General features: G+C 37.7%; 2 protein-coding genes across 8 annotated transcripts in view; one reads left to right on the top strand and one right to left on the bottom strand.

The window, feature by feature from the left end:
* Positions 1-15,597, bottom strand: part of LOC121500357 (integrin subunit beta 3 binding protein) — a 70,477-nt gene extending 54,880 nt beyond the window's left edge. For 2 of the 4 annotated variants that reach the window (XR_005990368.1, XM_041772011.1), the window contains exon 1: positions 15,293-15,597. Coding sequence is in view for 3 of the 4 variants with exons in the window: in XM_041772011.1 (XP_041627945.1) it covers positions 15,293-15,309 (17 nt within the window). In the remaining variant the exon portion in view is untranslated. The remainder of the gene's footprint in view (positions 1-15,292) is intronic. The other 2 variants (XM_041772008.1, XM_041772009.1) reach the window with 2 other exon arrangements.
* The window catches only part of EFCAB7 (EF-hand calcium binding domain 7), a 46,839-nt gene continuing 39,009 nt past the window's right edge, over positions 15,598-23,427 (top strand). For 3 of the 4 annotated variants that reach the window (XM_041772007.1, XM_041772004.1, XM_041772003.1), the window contains exons 1-3: positions 15,696-15,817; positions 18,038-18,225; positions 22,757-22,968. In XM_041772007.1, coding sequence (XP_041627941.1) covers positions 15,813-15,817; positions 18,038-18,225; positions 22,757-22,968 — 405 coding nt within the window. In that variant the 5' untranslated portion in view covers positions 15,696-15,812. Of the gene's footprint in view, positions 15,818-18,037; positions 18,226-22,756; positions 22,969-23,427 lie in introns of all 4 variants that reach the window. The other variant, XM_041772006.1, reaches the window with a different exon arrangement.

Below are 23,427 nucleotides of genomic sequence, written 5' to 3'. Positions count from 1 at the left end.
AATTGCCATATAATTCAGCAATTCCACTTTTGGGTATATATCCAAAAGAACTGACAGCAGAGACACAAACAGGTATTTGTATACGCATGTTCACAGCAGCATTATTTCTAGTAGCCAAAATGTGAAAGTAATGCAAGTGTCCATTAACAGGTAAATGAGTAAACAAAATGTAGTATAGATATACAAAAAAGCATATTATTTAGCTTTAAAAAGGAAAGAAATTCTGACACATGCTACAACACAGATGAACCCTGAAAATATCATACTAAGTGAGAAAGCCAATATCAAAATGGCAAATACCATAATGATCCACTCAAATGAGGTTCTTAAAGTAGTCAAATTCATAAACAAAGAAAATAGATAGTGGCTGCCAAGGGCTAGGATGAAGGATGAATAGGGACTTACTGTCTGATGGGTATGAAGTTTCAGTTTTACAAGAGGGAAAGTTTTGGAGATAGATGAGGGTGATAGTTGCAAAAGGTAAATGTACTTAATGTCACAGAGCTATACACTTAATGATTAAAATGTAACCTTCAGCGATGCCTGGGTGGTTCAGTTGGTTAAATGTCCAACTCTTGATTTTGGCTCAGGTCATGATCTCAGGGTCCTAAGATCGAGCTCCATGTTGGGCTCTGCACTTCGTGTGGAGTCGGCTTGAGATTCTCTTTCCCTTCTCTCTGCCTTGCCCCCTGCTTGTGTGCACTATCTAATAAAAATAAAATCTTTTAAGAGTTTTTTTTTAAGATTTATTTATTTATGATAGAGAGAGAGAGAGAGAGAGAGAGAGAGAGGCAGAGACACAGGAGGAGGGAGAAGCAAGCTCCATGCCAGGAGCCTGACATGGAACTCGATCCCGGGATTCCAGGATCCACCCTGGATCAAAGGCAGGCACTAAACCACTGAGCCACCCAGGGATCCCCCCAAAATAAAATCTTTTAAAAAATGGTAAACTTTATAAAAAAAATAAAGAAAATGGTAAATTCTGTTATATATATATTTACCACAATTTAAAAATAAATACTTTCAAAAAAATACTTTATTTATTTGAGAGAGAACACAAACAGGAAGAGGCAGAGGGAGAAGGAGAAGCCAACCTCCACCTGAGGAGCAGGGAGACTGACACAGGCCTTGATCCCAGGACCCTGGGATCATGACCTAAGTCAAAGGCAAACACTTAACTGACTGAACTGAGCCACCCAGATGCTCCTAAAAATAAACAATTTTTAAAAAAGATTTTATTTATTTATTCATGAGAGAGAGAGAGAGAGAGAGAGAGAGAGGCAGAGACACATGCAGAGGGAGAAGCAGGCTCCATGCAGGGAGCCTGATGTGGGACTCGATCCCGGGACTCCAGGATCTCACCCTGAGTCAAAGGCAGGCGCTCAGCCGCTGAGCCACCCAGGCATCCCAAATAAATAATTTTTTAAATGGGCACTTATCTACTATATTCTAATTTCCTCTGTCCTACTGGTAACCTTATTACCTCTGCAGGTTACTTCCCACTTCCAACTTAACCCAAATTTACACCTATGCCCATAATTTAATTACCCTGTTTCATTTTTAGGTGTACTAAGTTTAAACTCATTGGGATGAAAATTCTGGTTGCTACTGGCATTTTGCTCTTTAGAATTTAGGAAAGATAAATACATTTGACTTGCAATTTCTATCAAGGAGAGATGAAAGTAACCATATTTTTAGGATTAGTCGTATTAGTAGGACTATCCTTCCCTATTTTATTTAACTTATCACATGGTAGTATCAGGATACTACCTGAATCCTTAACAGAATTCTCTGATTCTATCAGAACAGAACTAGTACATGAGCTTCAGTGTACAACAGTACTAACACTGGTGACAATATAAAAGAAATTACTCTAGAAAAAAATGAACTTTCATTTGATTTCTAATTAAGAATGAGGACTGACACCTCAAAAAACACAAAATTACATGCTTCGAGTTTCTCTTTCATTGTTTTTGTTTTTTTCTTTGAGGGAGAGTGTGAATAGGCAGAAGGGGGAGAGGGAGAGAGAAAATCTCAAGCAGGCTCCATTCTCAGTGCAGAGCCCAATGCAGGGCTCAATCTCAAGATCCTGAGATCATGACCTGAGTGAAAGTCAAGAGTCAGACACCCAAATGATAGAGCCACCCAGGTCCCCTTTGAGCTTCCCTTTAAAATACTGGATTAAATATAATTTTAACAGTAGAGCTGAGGGCAAAGTGTGTGTAGGGAGGGAGAGCAATAAACTTGGTAAAAGAGATAAGACTCAGAGGTCCTTGATGCTACCCCAAATTCCTCCCCTAAGTTTGGGCAAATCACATAATCTACGTTTCATAAAGTTAGTAATCATACTGGCCTGTAAACTAGCAGGGCATTTCTCAATGGAAAATAATCACTTAAAACATCAGTGCTTCCATTTACTTCTCATTATAATGGTGATGACAATATTGCAAGAATATTTAAAGGATTGACTATACTTGTGAGATGCTTAGAAATCCTTTGATGAAAGGCAATTACCGAATTCACATCCCATATGACTCCTTTGGTGTAAATTGAGATATCTGAAATGATTTATTTCCCATTCTATGTATGAGAATGAGAAAAGAAGGGAAAAGAATCTTTTCATACCCTTTTTATATTCTCCCTTTCATTTAAGCCTTTGCTCTTTTGTGTTCAACATTCATGGTAGTCATACAATAATTCACTATCATGTATGGGTGAGTAGAAAGAAATATTACTCTGTTATATGTAGAGATATAGTTACCATGCGAAAGCACCTAAATAAATATTCAATCCTTTGTTATTCTACACAAGAAAACTGACCAAAACCTTAAGCAGTTATTGGACAACAGATGTTTTTTGTGTCAAAAGCTTCCTTATTAAAAGATTAACAAAGAATTAGCTAAAAAATTCTTACAGAGGTAAAGGAATATATTTGGGAATACTGAACCCAGAAGATAGAGGTGAAATTGTCACTGGGCAAAATAAGAAATGCCCTAAAATAATTTCATTCTCACATGAGTATTCTCAAAATTGAACAAGAAAACATTAATAATTATTTCCTTCCTCAGAAACTTTTATATATAATACATAATATATATACTTTATACATATATATGTGTGTGTCACCACACACACATACACATAAAAAATATAAGTTAAATCCCTCTAAAATCTATCAAAAGGGATCACATAGTTTTATCAGAATTAAGTATGGGGAAAAGGTGATATTTTACATATTTTTGTATTATATTTTACAGCATAAAATTAATAATAGATTTACAATGCTGTCTACCCTCCCCTTGAGATTCTAGCACAATTACCTCTATTTTTTTTATTTTTTTATTTATGATAGTCACACAGTGAGAGAGAGAGAGAGAGAGAGAGAGGCAGAGATACAGGCAGAAGAAGAAGCAGGCTCCATGCATGCACCTGGAGCCCGACGTGGGATTCGATCCCGGGTCTCCAGGATCGCGCCCTGGGCCAAAGGCAGGCGCTAAACCGCTGCGCCACCCAGGGATCCCCACACAATTACCTCTTAAGTTTTCCCTGACACAGTCCACATTGCATTAAGGACTTTTCTACTCTATAGCAATATAGGACTTGAGCATGCACCTCTAAAAACTTGTGTTGAAATAGTCTATTTATATGTTTGTCTCTCCTCCCTGAACTAAGATATTTATGTCATTAGCAACTTCTCTGGGTTAAACATCCTCGTTGAACTACGCTTCCCACAAAAATTAAAACCCCTAGCAAATATAGCATCTGTTCATGTTTGAATCCCCCAAACCTGACACAGTGATGGGCACAAAAGTATTATACAAATCAATGATTTATTTAATTAATGTATTTTTTTTTTAACTTAAAACTTCAGCCTCAAACTGAGGAATATACTTAATTCCCTTAATTTTTTATGAGCTTCCAAACCTGTTTAAGGTAGTTTAAATGCAGGTTCCTAAAAGATGTCATATTAACAGTCTTATCTCTAAGGTATCTTTTATATGGATCTATATCTTAACAGTTCTGGAAAAATCTAAACTATATCTCTTCAAATACTGACTTTCCTTCATTCTTCTTTTCTAGACTTCATCTAGAAGTAATTTTAGACTTTCTAGTTCCACTTTTCAGATCTTTTTTTTTTTTAATTTTTTTTTTTATTTATTTATGATAGTCACACACACAGAGAGAAGGAGAGAGAGAGGCAGAGACACAGGCGGAGGGAGAAGCAGGCTCCATGCACCGGGAGCCTGATGTGGGATTCGATCCCGGGTCTCCAGATCGCGCCCTGGGCCAAAGGCAGGCGCCAAACCGCTGCGCCACTCAGGGATCCCCACTTTTCAGATCTTTAAACTCTTATTTCTTAGTATTTCTTTTCTGTGTAGAGCATTTGGGCAATTTCTTCAGATCTATCTTCCAGTTGTCTAATTCTTTCTTCAATTGTATCTAATTTACTGTTTAATCCACCCATTGGTGTTCTGCTTTTCTTTTTTTTAAACATTTTGATGAGTTTTGATGGGTAGCTTTTAATTTTTACTTATTTAAACTTTAAAAATATTTCTAGGAATAAGAGTTCTTGTTATCTTTTACCCAGACTTATCACTTATTTACATTTTGTCCTATTTGTTTTACCATTCCCTCATTCGCTTGCTCACTGTAGTTCTTTCTTGAATTCTTGTCCTGATAAATCCATCTACTTGAAAATATCTCAAATTGAAAATGCAACGAATACACCTAACATACAAAATATAGCTTAGCCTAGTGTACCTTAAACATGCTCACAACACTTACATTTATGTACAATTAGGCAAAATAATCTAACACAAAGCTTATTTTATAATAAAGTACTGAATATCTTATGTAATTTGCTGAATGGTATACTAAAAGTGAAAAACAGAATGGTTATATGGGTACAAAATGGTTTTAAGTATACCAGTTTTTCACCCTTGCAACTCGGTGGGGCTGATGGGGAGCTATGGCTAACTGTCACTGCCTGGCACCACAAGAGACTATCATATTGCATATCACTAGTCAGGAAAAGATCATTCAAAATTTGAAGTATGGTTTCTACTAAATATGTACTATTTTTGTACGATGATAAAGTCAAAAAATCTTAAGTAAAATCATCGTAAATTGGGGGATCATCAATATTTTATATGTACAATCTTTTTTATAAGTCATTGAAAATAAGTTGATGATATCATATACATTTAACCATAAATATTTCTGTGTGCTTTTCTAAGAACAAAGACATTCTCTAACATAATCACAATGATCAAAATCAGGAAATTTTTCTAATATACAATTGACACATAAGGTATTAGTTTCAGGTATACAACATACCTGATTTGATATGCATATATACTATGAAATGATCATCACAATAAGTCTAGTAATGAACCATCACCACAGCTACAAAATTTTTCTCATGATGAGAACTTTAAAAGATCTACCCACTTAGCAACTTTCAAATATACAGTATTCATGAAATGTAGTTACCATGTCGTATATTCTATATCCAGGACTACCCATAGAACAAATAATCCAACCAAGAAATGAGTAGAAGAGGGATGCCTAGGTGGCTCGGTGGTTGAGTATCTATCTGCCTTTGGCTCAGGGTATGATCCTGGATCCCAGGATCAAGTCCCATATCAGGCTCCCTGTCTCCCTCTCCTTCTGCCTATGTCTCTGCCTCTCTGTGTCTCTCATGAATAAACAAAATCTTTTTTAAAAAAAAGAGAGAAATGGGTAGAAGATATGAACGGACATTTCTCCAAAGAAGACATACAAATGGCCAAGAGACACATGAAAAAATGCTCACATCACTTGGCATAGGGAAATAAAAATCAAAACCACAATGCGATACCACCACACACCGGTATGAATGGCTGAAATTAACAAGCCAGGAAATGACAGATGTTGGCACGGATGCTGGGAAAAGGGAACCCTCTTACACTGTTGGTGGGAAAGCAAGCTGGTGCAACCACTCTAGGAAACAGTATGCAGGTTCCTCAAAAAGTTGAAAATAGAGCTACCCTACAACCCAGCAATTGCACTACAGGGTATTTACCCCAAAGATACAAATGTAGTGATCCAAAGGGGCACTGCACCCCAATGTTTATAGCAGCAATGTCCACAATAGTCAAGCTATGGAAAGAGCCCAGATGTCCATTGGCAGATGAATGGGTAAAGAGGAGGTTGTATGTGTGCATATGTGTATGTATATAGTGGAATACTACTCAACCATCAAAAAAATTATGAAATCTTACCATTTGCAACAACGTGGATGGAACTAGAGGATATTATGCTAAGCACAATTGGTCAATCAGAGAAAGACAATTATCATATGATCTCACTCATGTGGAACTTAAGAAAGAAAAAAGGATCATAGGGGAAGAGAGGAAAAAATACAAGATGAAATCAGAGAGAGAGAGAGACAAACCATAAGAGACTCTTAATCATAGGAAACAAACTAAGGGTTGCTGGAGGGGAGGAAAGTGGGGGGGGGAAAGGGGTAACTGGGTGATGAACATGAAGGAGGGCATGTGAATGTAATGAGCACTGGGTAGTATAGAAGACTGATGAATCAGTGACCTCTACCTCTGAAACCAGTAATACATTATATGACAATTAACTGAATTTAAATAAAATTTAAAAAATAAACTTATTGAAAGCAAAAAAAAAAAAATCAATCTATCAACAGTCCACAAAGAAATTTTATCACTTGTTCCAATATAGCCAATCCACACCTCTCTCCCTTACCCCCGGTCTAGGATCCAAACCTGGATCATTCATTGCATTTATTCATTCCACCTCTTTAGTCTTCCTTAATGTAGAGCTGTTCTTCAAACTTTTTCTTGTCCTTGAATTTTTCAAGAGTATAGGCCAGCTATTTTTGGAGACTACCTGCCAATTTGGGTTTATCTGATATTTTTCCATGATAAGCTTATGCATTTTTTTGGCATAAAACAGTGATGCTGTATTTTTTTGAGAGCCTGTTAACTTGAGGTACATGATATTGGTTTGTCACAATATCAGTGATATGTATTTGATCATTGATTAAGATATTCCCTACCAATTTTCTCCAGTGTAATGAATGAGAAGACTTATATGTAAATACCTTGCTTCATATAAAACTGTCCCCTAGTACTTTATTTTTAAAGATTTTATTTATTCATGAGAGACACACAGAGAGAGAGGCAGAGACACAGGCAGAGGGAGAAGCAGGCTCCATGCAGGGAGCCTGATGTGGGACTCGATCTCGGGACCCCAGGATCATGGCCTGTTCCGAAGGCAGGCACTCAACCGCTGAGCCACCCAGGCATTCCTCTCCTAGTATTTTATTTTATTTTTCATTTTTTGTAAAGATTTTATTTCATGAGAGACACAGTGAGAAAGAGAGAGGCAGAGACACAGGCAGAGGGAGAAGCAGGTTCCATGCAGGGAGACTGATGTGGGACTAGATCCTGGGACTCCAGGATCACGCCCCCAGCCGAAGGCAGACGCTAAACTGCTGAGCCACCCAGGGACCCTCTCCTAGTATTTTAAAGAGCCACTAATGATTTTCAAATTCTGTCATTCCTTTAAATTTTTAGTTGACATTTTACTCCAAGGAAGAGCTTTCCTTTTCCCTCTATTTATTCACTTATTTATATCACTATGGAATCATGGAATTTTATTTTATTCAATGGATTATAATTGCTTCCTATCATATATTTTGATGTTTAATTGTCCCAGATTTGTCATTGAACCATTCCCCTTTCACACTGCCTTCAGTATATCCTATATGTCCATAATTCTTTGATCTTTCTTACCTTCCAGCACAAACATCCTCTGGCCAAGGGCCTGGATACTGCTTTTGCTTCAGTGAGACTTGGCTCTTTTTAATGGACAATGGTATGTAGAAATCATGATCTGGGCACTGGATGTGTCTGTTGCTACTTATGTCATTGCTTATAGGCAATGGACAGAGCTAGAACAGAAAATACACTTCTCTATCTTTATATGTATATTTTTAAAAATCTGTGATTTCATATTGATACCTCTAAAGCCAAGCCAACATATTTTAAATTCCTCTATCCAACATTAAAAACCTAGCTCCCATTATCTGGAAAACACTTATCATTTGCTCAAGCCTAGAATACATAAAAACTAGTTTTGAAGTGCTAACCTAGACCCCCTGCAAAGCAAATCTACTAAGATTCAGTATTTGCATATTATTAATTGTAAAATGTACAAAAAAGTCATTCTACCAGGTGTTAACAGTATTTCTATATAGTTTTAAACTGCATTTTCCTGATGACTAACAAAATTTTTCCTTGCCATTTATGTAACTTTTTTAAAAAATTAAGTATTAGTTCAAGTTTTTGAACTAATAATAAGGTTTTTTTTTTTACTGTTCAAGTTATAAGAATTCTTCATATATTCTCAATATAAATTGTTTAAAATATGTCTTATAAATATTTTCTCCTATTCAGTGGTTTGTCAATTCATTTTCTTAAAGATTTTTTTAAAAAGATTTTTGAGACACCTGGGTGGCTCAGTTGAGTGTCTGCCTTTGGCTCAGGTCGTGATTCCGGGGTCATGGGCTCGAGTTCCTCAGCAGGCTTCCTGGGGGGAGCCTGCTTCTTCCTCTGCTTATGTCTCTGCCTCTCTCTGTGTGTCTCTCATGAATAAATAAAAACTTACAAAAACAATTTTTATTTATGTGACACAGAGAGAGGGAACAAGCAGCGGAAGAGGGAGAAGCAGGTTCCCTGCTGAGCAGGGAGCCAACGAGGGGCTCAATCCCAGCACCCTGGGATCATGACTCAAGCCAAAGGTAGATGCTAACTGAACCACCCCAGTGTCTCATTAAGATATATATTTTTAAGTACTCTCTATACCCTATGTGGGACTTGAACTCACAACCCTGAGATCCAGAGTTGCATGCTAAGGCAACAAGGCACCCTGACAATTCATTTTTAAAAATTTTAATTTTTACTTTAATTCCAGTATAGTTAACATACAGTGTTATATTAGTCTCAAATATATAAAATAGTGACTCAACAATTCTATATATTACTCAGTGCTCATGAAGATGAGTATATTCTTACCTATTTCACCCATCTCCTTATTTACCTCCCCTCTGGTAACCATCTGTTTGCTCTCTATAGTTAAGAGTCTGTTTTTTTTGGTTTGTCTCTTTTCCCCTTTAATTCCACATGAGTGAAATCATACAGTATTTGTCTTTCTCTGATTTATTTCACTGAGCATTATACTCTCTAGTGTGAATGGCAAGATTTCACTCTTTTATGGCTGAATAATATTCTATCTATATCTATCTATCTACATATCTGGCTATTGTAAATAATGGTACAATAAATACAATTAACACAGGGGTGCATATATCCTTTCAAATTATTATTTTTGTATTCTTTGGGTAAATGCCTAATAGTGCTATTACTGGATCATGGGGTGTTTCTATTTTTAATTTTTTGAGGAACCTATGTACTATTTTCCAGAGTGGTTGCACCAGTTTGCATACCCACCAAATATGTACAAGAGCTCCTTTTTCTCCCCATCCTTGTTAACACATATTCGTGTTTTTTATTTTAGCCATACTGATAGGTGTGAGATGTCTCATAGTAGTTTTTATTTCATTTACCTGATAATGAGTGATGCTGAGCACCTTTTCATGTGTCTGTTGGTCATCTGTATGCCTTCTTTGGAGAAATGTCTGTTCATGTATTCTGCCCATTTTTAAATTGGATTATTTAGGGGTTTTTGGTGTTCTACTGTATAAGTCTTTACATATTTTGGGTACTAACCCTTTATCAGATATATATTTGCAAATATCTTCTCCCATTCAGTAGGTTGTCTTTTAGTTTTGTTGATTGTTTCCTCTGTTATGCAGAAGTATTTAATTTTGATGGGGTCCCAATGGTTTTTGCTTTTGTTCCCCTTACTTCAGGAGACAGATCCAGAAAAATGTTGCCACAGCCAACTGCAGAAAAATCATTGCCTGTGCTCTCTTCTAGAATTTTTATGGTTTCAGGTCTCACATTGAAGTCCTTAATCCATTTTGAGTTTATTTTCATGCATTATGTAAAAAAGTGGTCCAGTTCTATTCTTTTGCATGTAGCTATCCAGCTTCTCAACACCATTTTGTTGAAAAGACTTTTTCCCATTGCATATTCTTACCTCCTCTGTTGAAGAGTAACTGACCGTATAATCATGAGTTTGTTTCTGGGCTTTCTATCCTGTTCCATTGATCTTTGTTTCTATTTCTGTGTCAGTACCATACTCTTTTGATTACTACAGCCTCATAGTATAACTTGAAATCTGGAATTGTAATTATCTCCAGCTTTTGACAATTCATTTTCTTAATTGTGTCCTTTGATAAGAAGCATTGAATCTAAAGATCAACTGGGGAGAACTATTATTTTTACATTATCGAGACTTCAAATCCATAAACATGCCCCTATTTACATCTTTAGTTCCTCTACCCCTATTCCTTTATTAGGCTGAGATTTCTTAGAAAAATATGCTAGAATTTCTTCCAAAGAGGGAAATAATTCTAAAATTTGATAGTAGCAACCAAAATAGTCAACCAGGCAAATTAAATGATCCTCTGACATCTTTTGTTCGCTCCATCTCTGATGGCACGATAGCTGAGTCTGGGGACAATGATCAGTTGCCCCTATTGGACCAGCTATCACCCTTTTTACGGACAAAATCTTCAACTGGTGTTGGTAGAATCTACAGTACACCTCCAATCAAGATTCAAACAGATCTCTCAAAACCTCTCCCCAGAATTAATACCCTATAAATAAGGAAATCTTTCAAGGCATCAAGCCCATATATAAGATTACAAGATGGGGATCCCTGGGTGGCTCAGCGGTTTAGCGCCTGCCTTAAGCCCGGGGTGTGATCCTGGAGTCCCAGGATCGAGTCCCACATCGGGCTCCCTGCATGGAGCCTGCTTCTCCCTCTGCCTGTGTCTCTGCCTCTCCCTCTCTCTGTGTCTCTCATGAATAAATAAATAAATAAAATCTTAAAAATAAAAATAAGATTACAAGACTCAGTGCTATATCATTCCTTGCACTAGTCCCTGCAATACCCCTATTTTCCTGTGAGAAAACCCAATGTCCAATGATAAAGGTCTACCAGGACCTCTGAGCAATAAGTCACACTGTTATTCCCTCAGCACTTGACTTTTCCTAACCCCCTCATACTACTGGCACCAACTGCCACTGAAAGCAAAACTTTTTATTATAATTGATCTTTGCAGTGCATTTTTTAGTATTCTAGTTGATAAAAGTATTTTTGCTTTCATTTGGGAAGAATGGCAATACACCCGGATAGTAATGTTCCAGGGTTACACAGAGAGTCCTTTTCACAAACCTTTAAATTGGATGATATAAAGTTTCCTGTAGGTTCTACTTTGTTACAATACATAGATGATTGCTTCTCTGCTGTCTTTCTCAAACCTCTTCACAGGAAGACAACATCTACCTGTTATAACTTTTATACAGAGACCAATAATACATTATATGTTAATTAGCTGAATTTAAATAAAATTAAATGATAAATAATAAATTAAAAAACAAAAAACAAAAACTTTTGGTCTTAAAGGGACATAAAATCTCCAAAGAAGGGATGCCTGGGTGGCTCAGGATGTGATCCCAGGTCTGGGGATTGAGTCCCGCATCAGGCTCCCTGTGAGGAGCATGCTTTTCCCTCTATATCTCTCCCTCTCTCTCTGTGTGTCTCTAATGAATAAATAAATAAAATCTTAAAAAAAAAAATCTCCAAAGAAAAACTACAGTTGACTCAAACCCAGGTTTGATACTTAGGGCACTTGATCTTGAAATAAGCACTACATTTAGATCCAGAATTCATGGCATTCTGAACTTCCCAAAACCCAACCCAAAGCAACAATTACAAGGTTTTTTTGGCCAGGTAGCTGCTGTTGAAATTGATTCCAAACTTCTCTTATGATTCAATCTCTATATGCTTTACTTGAAAATAACAAACTTGACCCTACTATTTGGAAAGATAAGCTTTTGGGACTTTAGAGAAAAACCTAATAAAGTCCCCTGCCTTCAGATGTCCTAATTATCAACTTCCCTTTGTATATGAAAGGGAAGGGAATAATACCCTTAGAGTACTCACCCCAAAACAGGGAGACCCTCATCAACTCATAGTGTATTAGAGCTAACAACTGGACCCTGTAGCACAGGGATATCCACCTCACCTCAGAGCCATTCCAGCCACTGCCTTTGTGGATAAAGCAACTGAAGGAATAGTCAGGGGATCCCATCTTTGTGCCCTATGCATAAGAAGCCTTCCTTAATTCTCATTACACTCAACACTCTTTAGTCATTTTGTCTCCTATGAAACCCTCCTGTAACTGGTCTTCATACAATTCTTTTTCACTATAGTAACTTTAATCTGGCTATTCTCCACAAACATTTATACCAATAGCCAGTATGCCTTTAGGGTAGCTCAATACTTTGAAAATGTTATGGAAACAATGAGGTTTCCTTACCCCTGACGGGGATAAATTAAAAATGGTTCCTATGTCCAGACCTTATTAGATGCCATATTTTTGTTGGCCACTCTGGCTATTAAGCACCTGGGCATTCTAAACTTGACTCCCTGGACGCCAAAGGAAACCACCTTGCTGATATTTCTGCCAAAAATGCTGCTCTCAAGGAAATCAATAGCCAAACCTCTGTCATGGTCCAAAGGAATAGTATCTCAAATGATAATCTTGAAAAACTGACCAGAGACATCCAACAATAGGCCCCGGAATAGGAAAAAAAAAATTGGAAACCTAATAATTGTTCATTTGATAAAAAGAAAAAAACTTGCTTGGACCAAATAGCAATCTGGCCCTACCAGAAATTTTAAAAATTCCACTATTTACCACTGTACATGCATTAAATCATTGGTCTACTAACAAAATGATAGTGTTTATGAACCAATATTGGTGGGGAAATATTAGTGAGGTACCTATACCTCACTTGCCCCACCTGTCTAAAACACAACGCAGGGAAATCTGTCTGCACGGCTCTCCAACACTTTACATTACCTCAAAGGCTATTCAATTTTCACAAACGGATTTCATACAGCTTCCCCATCTAATGGATAGAAGTATGCTTTGGTCATGGTTTGTATGTTTCCTCACTGGACTAAAGTCTTCTTTTGGCTTCCCCCTCTTCTGTGACCAAAATTCTGTTAGAAAAAACTTATCCCTACTTGGTGAACCCCTCTTGAACTTCAGTGATTGGGGAGCCCATTTTATCAGTTAGATGCTTTAACAAGTCTGCTGTTTGGCTAGTTTTACTTTTACTGTGCATCCAATCATCAATCCCCAGGGTCAGTCCAACACACTAGTGGCACTAGTAAGACTCAATTGACAAAATTTGTAGAGACCGTCTAAATTGGCCTAAAGACTCAATTGGCCTAATGCACTGCCTTTATTACTTCTAAATCTCAGACCTGCTCCTTTGGGAACTCATAGACCTTTCACTGTTTGAGACGGTCACAGAAAATCGAGTGCACTTGGTTCCTGATTCCTTTGATCCACAGTTGGTAAAAGGAGATATATTTCAATATTGTAAAAGCCTAATTGTTTCTATTAAAAGCAACCATGCTTTGGTAGAGTGATCTTTTCACAGTGCACTCCCAGGAGACAACGACCTTAAGCACCACACCTTGCAACTTGGGGATTGAAAGACTCCAAGAGTCCAGAAAGACTCTCTTCAACTTTGCTGGAAAGCTCCCTACCCTGGACTGTTAGCCAACCCTTTTGCACCACACCTAAGGGAATGAACTCTTGGATTCATATGACACATCTAAAGAAAGCATCAAACTCTGACTGGACCAGAGCACTACATGATCAGAAAGATTTACTGGAACTGAAACAGATAACATCTGATGACAGAGTTTTCACAAGATGTCTGGACCAGGCCTGTTGAAAGGTTCAGGATTCACGGAAGTCTCTCTTTTCCATCTGGACTATTAACTGACTCTGGATTCTTGTCCAAAATTCATGGTTTCTGAATTTTCAACTTTACCATATTATTAACAACACCCTTGGTTCCAACAAGTTCTTTTGAGATAATATTTTTTAAAAAGTCTTTGAAGTTTTGCTCTTTCACAAAAAGTTAACCAGCTATTGCTTCATGTTTATACTGACACTGTTTCTTCTCAAATGCACTGGGTTAATCCTTTCCGTGTGCTCTTGAAGTCATCGCTGTTCTGCTTTTGTGACCGATTTAAGGAGGGACTTCCAGGAGGCATACATGACTCTGGGTTTGCCTCTGTAAGGGGAACTTTTTTCTCCTAAGTTGGAATAAGTGCCAATATTTTTAATTGGCTACTTTCAGATCTAGGATCCTGGTTTAGAACCATCCAACACTTTGGAATTGTCCCCTTACTTTTGAATCTGTACCTGCTGACTGTCAAATCTTTGCAAAAAAAACAAAAACAAACAAACAAAAAAAAAAACGAGGTACCCGATAAGATGATCTTCAATGCTTACAATCTTGATAAATACGGACTACAGAGGAGAACTGCCTGAAAGTTCTCCCAATACCCCTCCTTGTTACTCAAATTTTACCTCAAAAGGTTTCCAGTTTGTACAATTTGGCTCCACAGTGGAACAGGACATGCAGGAAAGATCCGTCCTGGCACTAAGTGGCAAAAAAGGTCACTGACTAGAAAAATCTGACTCTTCATCAGCAATGTGTTTGGACAAAGATCTCGACCAAAGGGAGGAAATGCGAAAATTAATAAAGGGGAAACTTCACTAGAGTGGAGTAGGGAGGAGAGAGAGGGAGGCTCAACGGTGAATTTATGCCACTGAACGTCAATTCTAGGAAGAACTGTCAATCACAGACCCCGACAGAAGAATTTCAACAGGAAAGAGTCATTAATCACAGCTCCCAATAGGGAAAGATAAACACTGCATCTCCTACAAAACAGGGGCCACCCCTGCAACTCAGCCAAGGAGAAATCGTCACCACCTTTGACCTCAACGGACTGTTCTCCCACCGACTCTGGGTCAACCTACCCCCTCCCAACGTCTTCCTCCTTCTCCATAAAATAGCTCCTCTACTTTGTTGGACTTACCTGTGGTTTTGCCATACCTTGCACGCAGTGGATTGCACGGCTTGGGTAGCCCCCAGTAAGCCCATCTTTGCTAGGAAAATAACGGACTGTTATTTTAAAGGACAACTTAGTTATCTACTCTCCTTGCTCACAAAGCGACCCAAGAAACAGCAATGGGGTGGGGGACGGTAGATACCTACGGCATTTCGACATTCAGGAAAGCACCACCGCCGGATAGAAGGAACCGAGCAGCCTCTTCCTAAAGCAGAGAACCTTCGCGGGGGTTAAAAACTGGCGCCTGAAAAGCGCGGGCCTGGCAGGCGCCAGTGCCGGTGTCACACGCAAAGTGGCCCGCTGGAAACACCGTCCCGGCTTCGAGGGATCCGACTGTAAGGGGCGGGAGGGAGGAGAGAGGAGTCTAGTTAAGGACCTAGGACCTCATCCCGTCCCTGCCAGTGCAACACAGCGCCCTCCTTCCACTCCGGCCATTCCAGACCCCGACAGACGAGCGGCACAGCCGTCGGTCCTCTCCGGATTTACGTCCCGCGATTTCTACCCGGACTGTTTGGGGAGGTGCTCCGACTCTTATTTCCGGTGGCGGAGAGGCGCAGTTGCCATGGTGATTCAAGGAAAGGCCGAGGTCGGTCCGGCTGCTGGTGCGGGGACCGCGGAATCCGTGGAGGGAACTGGCTGCGCTTCCTCGCCTGTGAGCTGGAATGAGGTAGCAGACGGCTCGCTGTCTCTGTCTCGGCGCCGCACCCCGCCTCGGCTTGTTTTTTTTCTCTCTCTCAGCTGCTGCTTTTGCTTCTCTGTCATACTAACGCCGCGGTCGCGGTTGTGGTGCTAAAGAGACTTCCCGAAGCACAGAGAGGTTGCCCGAGGCGAGCCGCGAGCCTGTTTCACCGTGCGGGGCCGGCTCCTGGGCGCCGCTGCTTTCACTTGGCCCTTCAGAAGCCGTGGGCGCTGGCGAACAGTTTATTTTTCTTGCTATTGTGTGGCGGGTTATTTATGGAGCCGTTTGCCGCAATGTGCTCTCCGGGCTCCCGGCGGGGGGGCGGGGGGCGGGGGGCGGGGTGGCCCCTGTTGCGGTCTCGGGCTGGAGTTTTAAATGGAGGTTTCCAAACCTGAGGGGTGCAGTTATATATTTATTGAAGCTTCCGTTTAGTCTCTCGTCACACACACACACACACACACACACACACACACACACACACACTAAAGGGGGAAGCATAGAATTGTGGAACATTTTTCTACTGTGGGATTTCCATGGGAGGGAATCCCCTTTTTTTGCAAAGAGTTATTTCGAGGACGGTCCTAAAAAAAAAAGAAAAAAAAACCCTTAAAAATTGTTTGCTAATTTGTTGCAAAATGAACGCGTATTCTTCCTTTCTTTTCGGAACAGTTCCCCTCCCCCCGCATCCCCCGCCACTTTGGTGAGGAGCTGCGTGCACGCATATGTGTTTAAAACTGATGCTTAATTACAGTGATATCAATTTGCAGGAAGCAGACTGTGACACCTCATCCCTATGGGGTCCTTCTAAATCTGGTGTAATATGAAAGTGTCAGGCAGGCAGTCTGTGTATTATAAATAGGGTACTTCATCCATGATAAGCGATTATTATCTTTCTTTCCCAAGTGTAAAAGACCTATATAATTCAAGAAGGTGCAAGTGATTTAGGCCTCCTGAGTAAGAATCCAATGAGTCCTGAAGGGGACCCTACCTGTGTCGTCTTATTGTTGAACTTGAAATATTCAATTTATTAGGTTGGAATGTATTTTTAGAAGTCAAAGCTGGGTAAAATAATGTTGGAAGCTGTTAGACCACCAGCACAATTTAGTGCCTCGTAGCTAACTGTTGTACAAGAAGCCTTCATTCACGTTAATAAAGAAGAAACTGTTACCAGAATTTACTGCCTCTTGATACTTAACCGCTAGCTGGGTGACATCTCTGTCCCTCAATTTCCTTACCTGTAAAAGGGACAAAAGATACCTGACCGCAGTGATAAGGATACATTAAGATATAGGATAGTTCTTTAAGCCTTATGAGATGAGGTGCTATGTAACCCCACACATTATTAGTAACAAATGCAGTAAAATCTCAGGATAATGCTATAAATGGGATCCCAAAAAATTCATTCAAAATGTGCGCCTGCATTATTGAGATGTTGGTGAAATGACCTGGTTGATACTGCTGAGGTGATGGCCAACTCCCAGTCACATTACATCCAAATTCTCATTATTGCTGCTGTTCCACTCTTTCAAAGTTTATTTAGCACTTATTATGTGCAAGGCACTGTTCTGTATGCTTTACACATATTTAATCCTCATGACAACCCTATGAAGACTTAACTTACTGTCCTCTCTCTTTAGAAGATTTTATTTATTTATCTGAGAGTACAAGAACAAGAGCAAGCACAAGTTGGGAGGAGGGCAGGAGAGGGCGAAGCAGGCTCTCCACTGAGCTCAATCCCAAGACCCCAGCATCATGACCTGAGCTGAAGGCAGATGCCTAACTGACTGAGCTGCCCAGGTGCCCCAAATTACTATCCTCTTATTTTGAGAGTATTGCTGTGTGCTTTGCCTTTGCTCTATGATACTTCTTTTGCATTATATTACAGCTTTGCTTTGGCTTTATTCTTGTTCTCCTATATATATTTTTTCTATATGTATTTCCACTCAGTTGATTTCTATGTTTCTATATACTAGATATTTGATATATACATGTATATATATATATATATATATATATATATATATAAACTGGCAAAGTCTTATTCTAATTTAGCATATAATAATATAACTGTATGCATATTATGTCTTTTTTCCACACATATGAAAACTTTAATGCTTTGATTCCCCTTCCCCCCATTTGAATGGCAAGATAACATTGACATTTTAGGGGATTAACACTGACTGAAATTTTTAAATCCTTTTCTAATAGAATGGCCATCAGTCCAGGAAGAGATGCATCTTTCTCCAGTCAGAAGTCAGCGCTTTCAGAAAGTCCTCGAACAAAGAGATTTCCACTAACTGAAGAAGAGATATTTTATATGAATTGTAGAGCTGCCTACTTAACTGTTTTTAAAAGCAGCTTAGAAAACATTATTTCTAAAGAACAACTTTACTTGGGTAAATTTTTCCTTAAAATATATGTATTTTGCCTTGTTTGTTGAAAGTTAATAGATCAGAAAGACAGGAGTAAAAATTACATTGTTACATCATCCTAATTTCTTAGGGAAGCTTGAGCAGTGGAACTACATTATGCTTTTGTGCATTTTATATATTCATATATTCTGGTAGCTTCAAAATAAAACATTCAATGTTTATACAGACTAGATTAGTATTTTTAGAGCTTCTATCAATTACTTGCTTAAAAATATTTTTAAAAAAATTCTTATTTGGTAACTTGAGATTTATAATAGAATTTTTTTAAGATTTTATTTATTTATTCATGAGAGACACAGAGGGAGGGAGAAGCAGAGACACAGGCAGAGGGAGAAGCAGGCTCCATGCAGGGAGCCCGATGTGGGACTCGATCCCAGGACTCCAGGATCACACCCCCGGCCAAAGGAAGGCACTAAACCACTGAGCCACCCAGGGATTCCCTATAATAGAATTTAAAACACTTGGCATCTGAATCACTGGCCTGAATTCGACCTATGCTGGGGAAAATGTAAAGAATATATAAAAATGGGTTAAATGATTATAAAAGATAAATATTAGGAAATAAGTAAAATTTTAAAAGAGTGTTGGCTTTTTGTTTGTTTTTAGTGGGTGGAGAAGTTGGGTCTTTTTTTGCTTCTCTTCATGGTCATATCTAAAATTTCTCTAGTTGCAAGCATCCCTCAAACCCAACGAATTTTGTCCTTGCCAGGTATATCAAGTGACTTAGAGGTCTTTACTCTCAAGAGAATGTAAACAATACCAGATAATACTGAATACTCATGTCAGTTTCATCAAGGCTAATAACTTTATGAATAGAGAAACAGTTATTTTGCCAACTGTTACAAGTGATTTCCTTAAAGAAAAATTCCGACATATTTTTGCAATAATGTCTTGGGTTAGTATGCAATAAGATCTTATTTGAGGAAGTCCATATTGGGGAATATGAAAATTGAAAAGATTAAAATTTATATTTTATTATAAACTATAATTTTAGGTTTTTAAAAATTCTTTTGAAAGTAGTCTGAGATCATGAATCTCCTGTTTAAAAGTTTAGCCTGACTTTCATTATTATGGCATTTAGTTTGCGAATCAATGAGTATACGAATTACTAAGGTGCTCTCAGAGAATTATCTGGATTATTCAGTGTTTATCTCTTTAGTGTGTAATAATTGAGTTCAGATAATCTAGAGTTTTATAAAGTAGAGTGCAGCAGTGATATCTTTCTTATTACTATGTCTTTCATCTGTATCTTTCTGCCACTTATGCATATAACATATGCTTTGACTTTCCATTTCAAGGTTGGATAGAATAGTACCATTACTAGAGGTTTATAGTTTTTTTTTTTCCTTTAACTTATAGATAATACAGGTACTCATGTCAAAGCTTAAAGTAAACCGTAGCAAAAGATTGGTATTTTGGTGTAAGCCTTTAAACGTTTATAGTTACAGGTTTTTACTATTATTAGACATAATAATGGGCAAGTAATTCTAAAAGTAGAAATTTAGTTAGATTAGTAATTGCTAAGTTATACCTTAGTATAGTTTCTTAGTATAGTTTCTTAGATATGACACTGTCTACTTACTGAGTACATGTTTAGGCATAATCAATTTTATTCTGAGAAAGTTGTTTTGTAATTAATAGTATATTTAAAAACTGTTTTTGTTTTTTTTGGAGGGGGAGCAGAAGAGGGAGAGAGAATCTTAAGCAGGCTCCATGCCCACCACAGACCCCAATGTGGGGCTTGATCTCACAACCTTGAGATTATGACCTGAGCCGAAATCGAGATTTGGATGCTTAACTGACTGAGCCACCTGGGTGCCCCAAACCCTATTTTTGTTATTGAACATAGCATCAAGTGTATGCTGAGTGCCACTTGTGGGAAAGAGTTACACACCCATTTTCCCAAAGCTGTACAGAAAATAACATTTTCTTTTTTTTTTCTTTTAAAGATTTATTTGTTTTAGAGAAAGAGTGCATGAGTAGGGGGAGTGGCAGAGGGAAAGAATCTTCAAGCCTACTCCCCTCTGAGTATGGAGCCAACATGGGGCTTGATCCCATGATCCATGAGATCATGACGTGAGCTGAAACCAAGAGCCAAACACTTAACCTCTCTCTCTCTCTTTCTTTCTTTCTTTCTTTCTTTCTTTCTTTCTTTCTTTCTTTCTTTCTTTCTTTCTTTCTCTTTTTCTTTCTCCTTCCCTTTTTCTTTCTTTCTCTCTTTCTTTCTTTCTTTCTTCCTTTTTTTTTGAGTAATTTCCAGCCCTAATGGGCTCAAACTCATGACCCCCAGATCAAGAGTTGCATGCTCCACCCACTGAGCCAGTCAGGCACCCCAGTATTTTCTTTCACATGGACTTTTGACTTCAAATCATGACTTCATTTAAGTCGTACTTGTATTCTTACCTTTTATTATATTTTTATTTTTTTAAAGATTTTATTTATTTATTCATGAGAGACACAGAGAGAGAGAGAGAGAGGCAGAGACACAGGCAGAGGGAGAAGCATGCTCCATGCAGGGAGCCTGATGTGGGACTCGATCCTGGGTCTCCAGGATCAGGCCCTGGGCTGAAGGCGACGCTAAACCGCTGAGCCACCCGGGCTGCCCTATTCTTATCTTTTAAAGGATGGAGGTTGGCTGGAGATCCTAAAAACACATTTATCTTTTCCCTGATTCTCATAATAGCTGAATTATGGAATTGTCCATTTTTTTAAGATTTTATTTATTTATTCATGACAGACACAGAGAGAGAGAGGCAGAGAGAAAGGCAGAGGAGAAGCAGGCTCCATGCAGGGAGCCTGATGTGGGACTCAATCCCGGAAGGCAGGCGCTAAACCGCTGAGCCACCCAGGGATTCCCCTGGAATTGTCCATTTTTATGCTAGACAAAATACTTACCTTTTGTTCATTCCTAGGGCAGTGTGGTAATCGGGGCTTTTGTCTACATCCAAAATAAACCTTTGGAAATAAAAAAAAAACTTATATTATCTCCATTGCTAGAAATTTCCGCAAAGACTTTCTAGGTGTAATTTCTGTTAGCTCTATTAGCTCTAGATGATTGTCTTGTTTCCTTTTCTCTAACCAAAGTTTAAATTGTCTAGGTATGCTGTACTGTCATAATCTGGAGGATGGGAACATTTCTCTTAGTCTGTGGACTTCTAATCTGTTACTAACCATAAATCATGACCTTGGGTACAGATTTTATACTTCAAGTGTGGACTTCTGTTTAGATTATAAAATTTAGGAACCAAAAAGTTTGAGTCTCTGAAAAAAACAAACACCCCTGTATTCTCATACACAATGAATGTTCAATATAATGGACTCACAAATGTCTGTATTTATTACCTTGCTCTAGTTTCTATTTCCTTGAGGATATTTTTAAAAATTGTTTTATATATATTAGTCCTTATTCATTATATTGTAGACTATCCAGATTATCATTTTTTTAGTGCTAGTTGATAATGCCCAGATCTTGTAAAATCTTACCTAAGATAGTTAGAAATGCCCAATATGAGGTTTTATAATAGAAGTTGGTAGCATAGTTCAGGATAGTTATACCTTTAAAATTTTATTACTTCCTTCCTCTGTGCTTGGGAAACTTAATCACTGATTCATTTTAGATGGTATTATATCTTAATATGTAGAGATTTGTTTATGTTCAAACTACCAATTTACTTCCTTTAAACTGTACAGAATACAGTTATTTAAAACCATCATATTTTAGTGTGTATGACATACAAATAGCTTTTCTCACATCGTAATTTGTTGCCATTCACATATATAATAAGGGCATGCCTTTTAAAACAAGAATATCTCATGAATAACTTGTTATAAGACTTTTAAAGATTCTGGTTAAAAATCAAGAGTAATTTAACCATTGCATCTCCATAATAGCCTTCTCTCAAACTATATTGACATTCTTGATTTTTAGCAAGGCTATAACTGCTCATAGATAAATTTTGTGCATGTATTTGACTTTTGTGACATGATTAATATTCTTGAAACCTTACTATCTAGCAATAATGAACATTTTAGATATCATGACTTGTTGGCAATAATTTTCTCAGATTAATGATTTCCTCATTTCATTAAGGTATTTGTTAGGCCAGGAAAGGTAATAATTTATGCTTTTTGTGGTTATTCTTAGGTATTCAAAACAATTAAGTGGATGGTGGTTTTTAATCTTTTTTTTTCTTCCAAGCACTTTTACAAAGTAAATCAGATGTTATAGTTAATGTAGGTTGAGAACCAACTGTCAGAATAAGAAAAAATGTATTTAATTCTGGCATTAATAGATCAAGAATCTGTATCTGGTAACATATGTATTTTTTTCATTTTTGAAAGTCAGGCATGCATTGATATCAGTAGATTATCAACCCCAAAGGTGTGTGCATGTACTTCTGTATTATATTGTAGTGTATAATGATTTAAAGAAAAAAGACACTTAGATACCAATTCCAATGTTATGATAACAAATAACACTTGTTTTATTGGGCAGCTCTACAGCATGCAGGAAGAAATCCATCCCAAAAAACCATTAATAAATATTGGACTCCTCAAACTGCCAAACTGAATTTTGATGATTTTTGTATAATTTTAAGGAAAGAAAAACCTACTTCAAAAGCAGAACTACTAAAATCTTTTAAGCAATTAGATGTAAATGATAATGGCTCTATTTTACTCACTGACCTTTATAAACTTCTAACAAAGGTAAGATTTGTGAAACAGTTTTGTAATATGCAAATTGCTAGCAAAACTATTTGGAATCTAGCTTTAGCTACCAAGGCCACATTAAAAATAACTATTTCATTGGCAGGTGAAATGAATCACATACATGTTGTTTATAAAGTACTTAAGGATCCTTCTGGATGAAAGGTGCTTTGTAAATAAAACATAAAGTATAAAATTGAACCCCTGTTGCAGTCCCATTGTGTTCCTTTGCAATTATTTGCTGCCCAGAACTTTTTGTAATTCAAGAACAGGTTCATATATGTAAGTAAAAGAGAAACAAAGTATAAATGGGATTGGGAATCCATTCTGATTCTTGATAAACTGTGAGAAATTATCATTACCCTAAATTCAGTGGTAATATTATTACTGGATATATGATATATATTGTTGAAATTTAGTAAACTGAAGTTTATACTTTTACAAAATTTAATAGAATCA

This window comes from Vulpes lagopus, chromosome 10, assembly GCF_018345385.1.
Source record: "Vulpes lagopus strain Blue_001 chromosome 10, ASM1834538v1, whole genome shotgun sequence".
NCBI lineage: Eukaryota > Metazoa > Chordata > Mammalia > Carnivora > Canidae > Vulpes > Vulpes lagopus.
The sequence above is the reverse complement of the archived record's forward strand: the minus strand, read 5'-3'. Positions and strand labels throughout refer to the sequence as shown.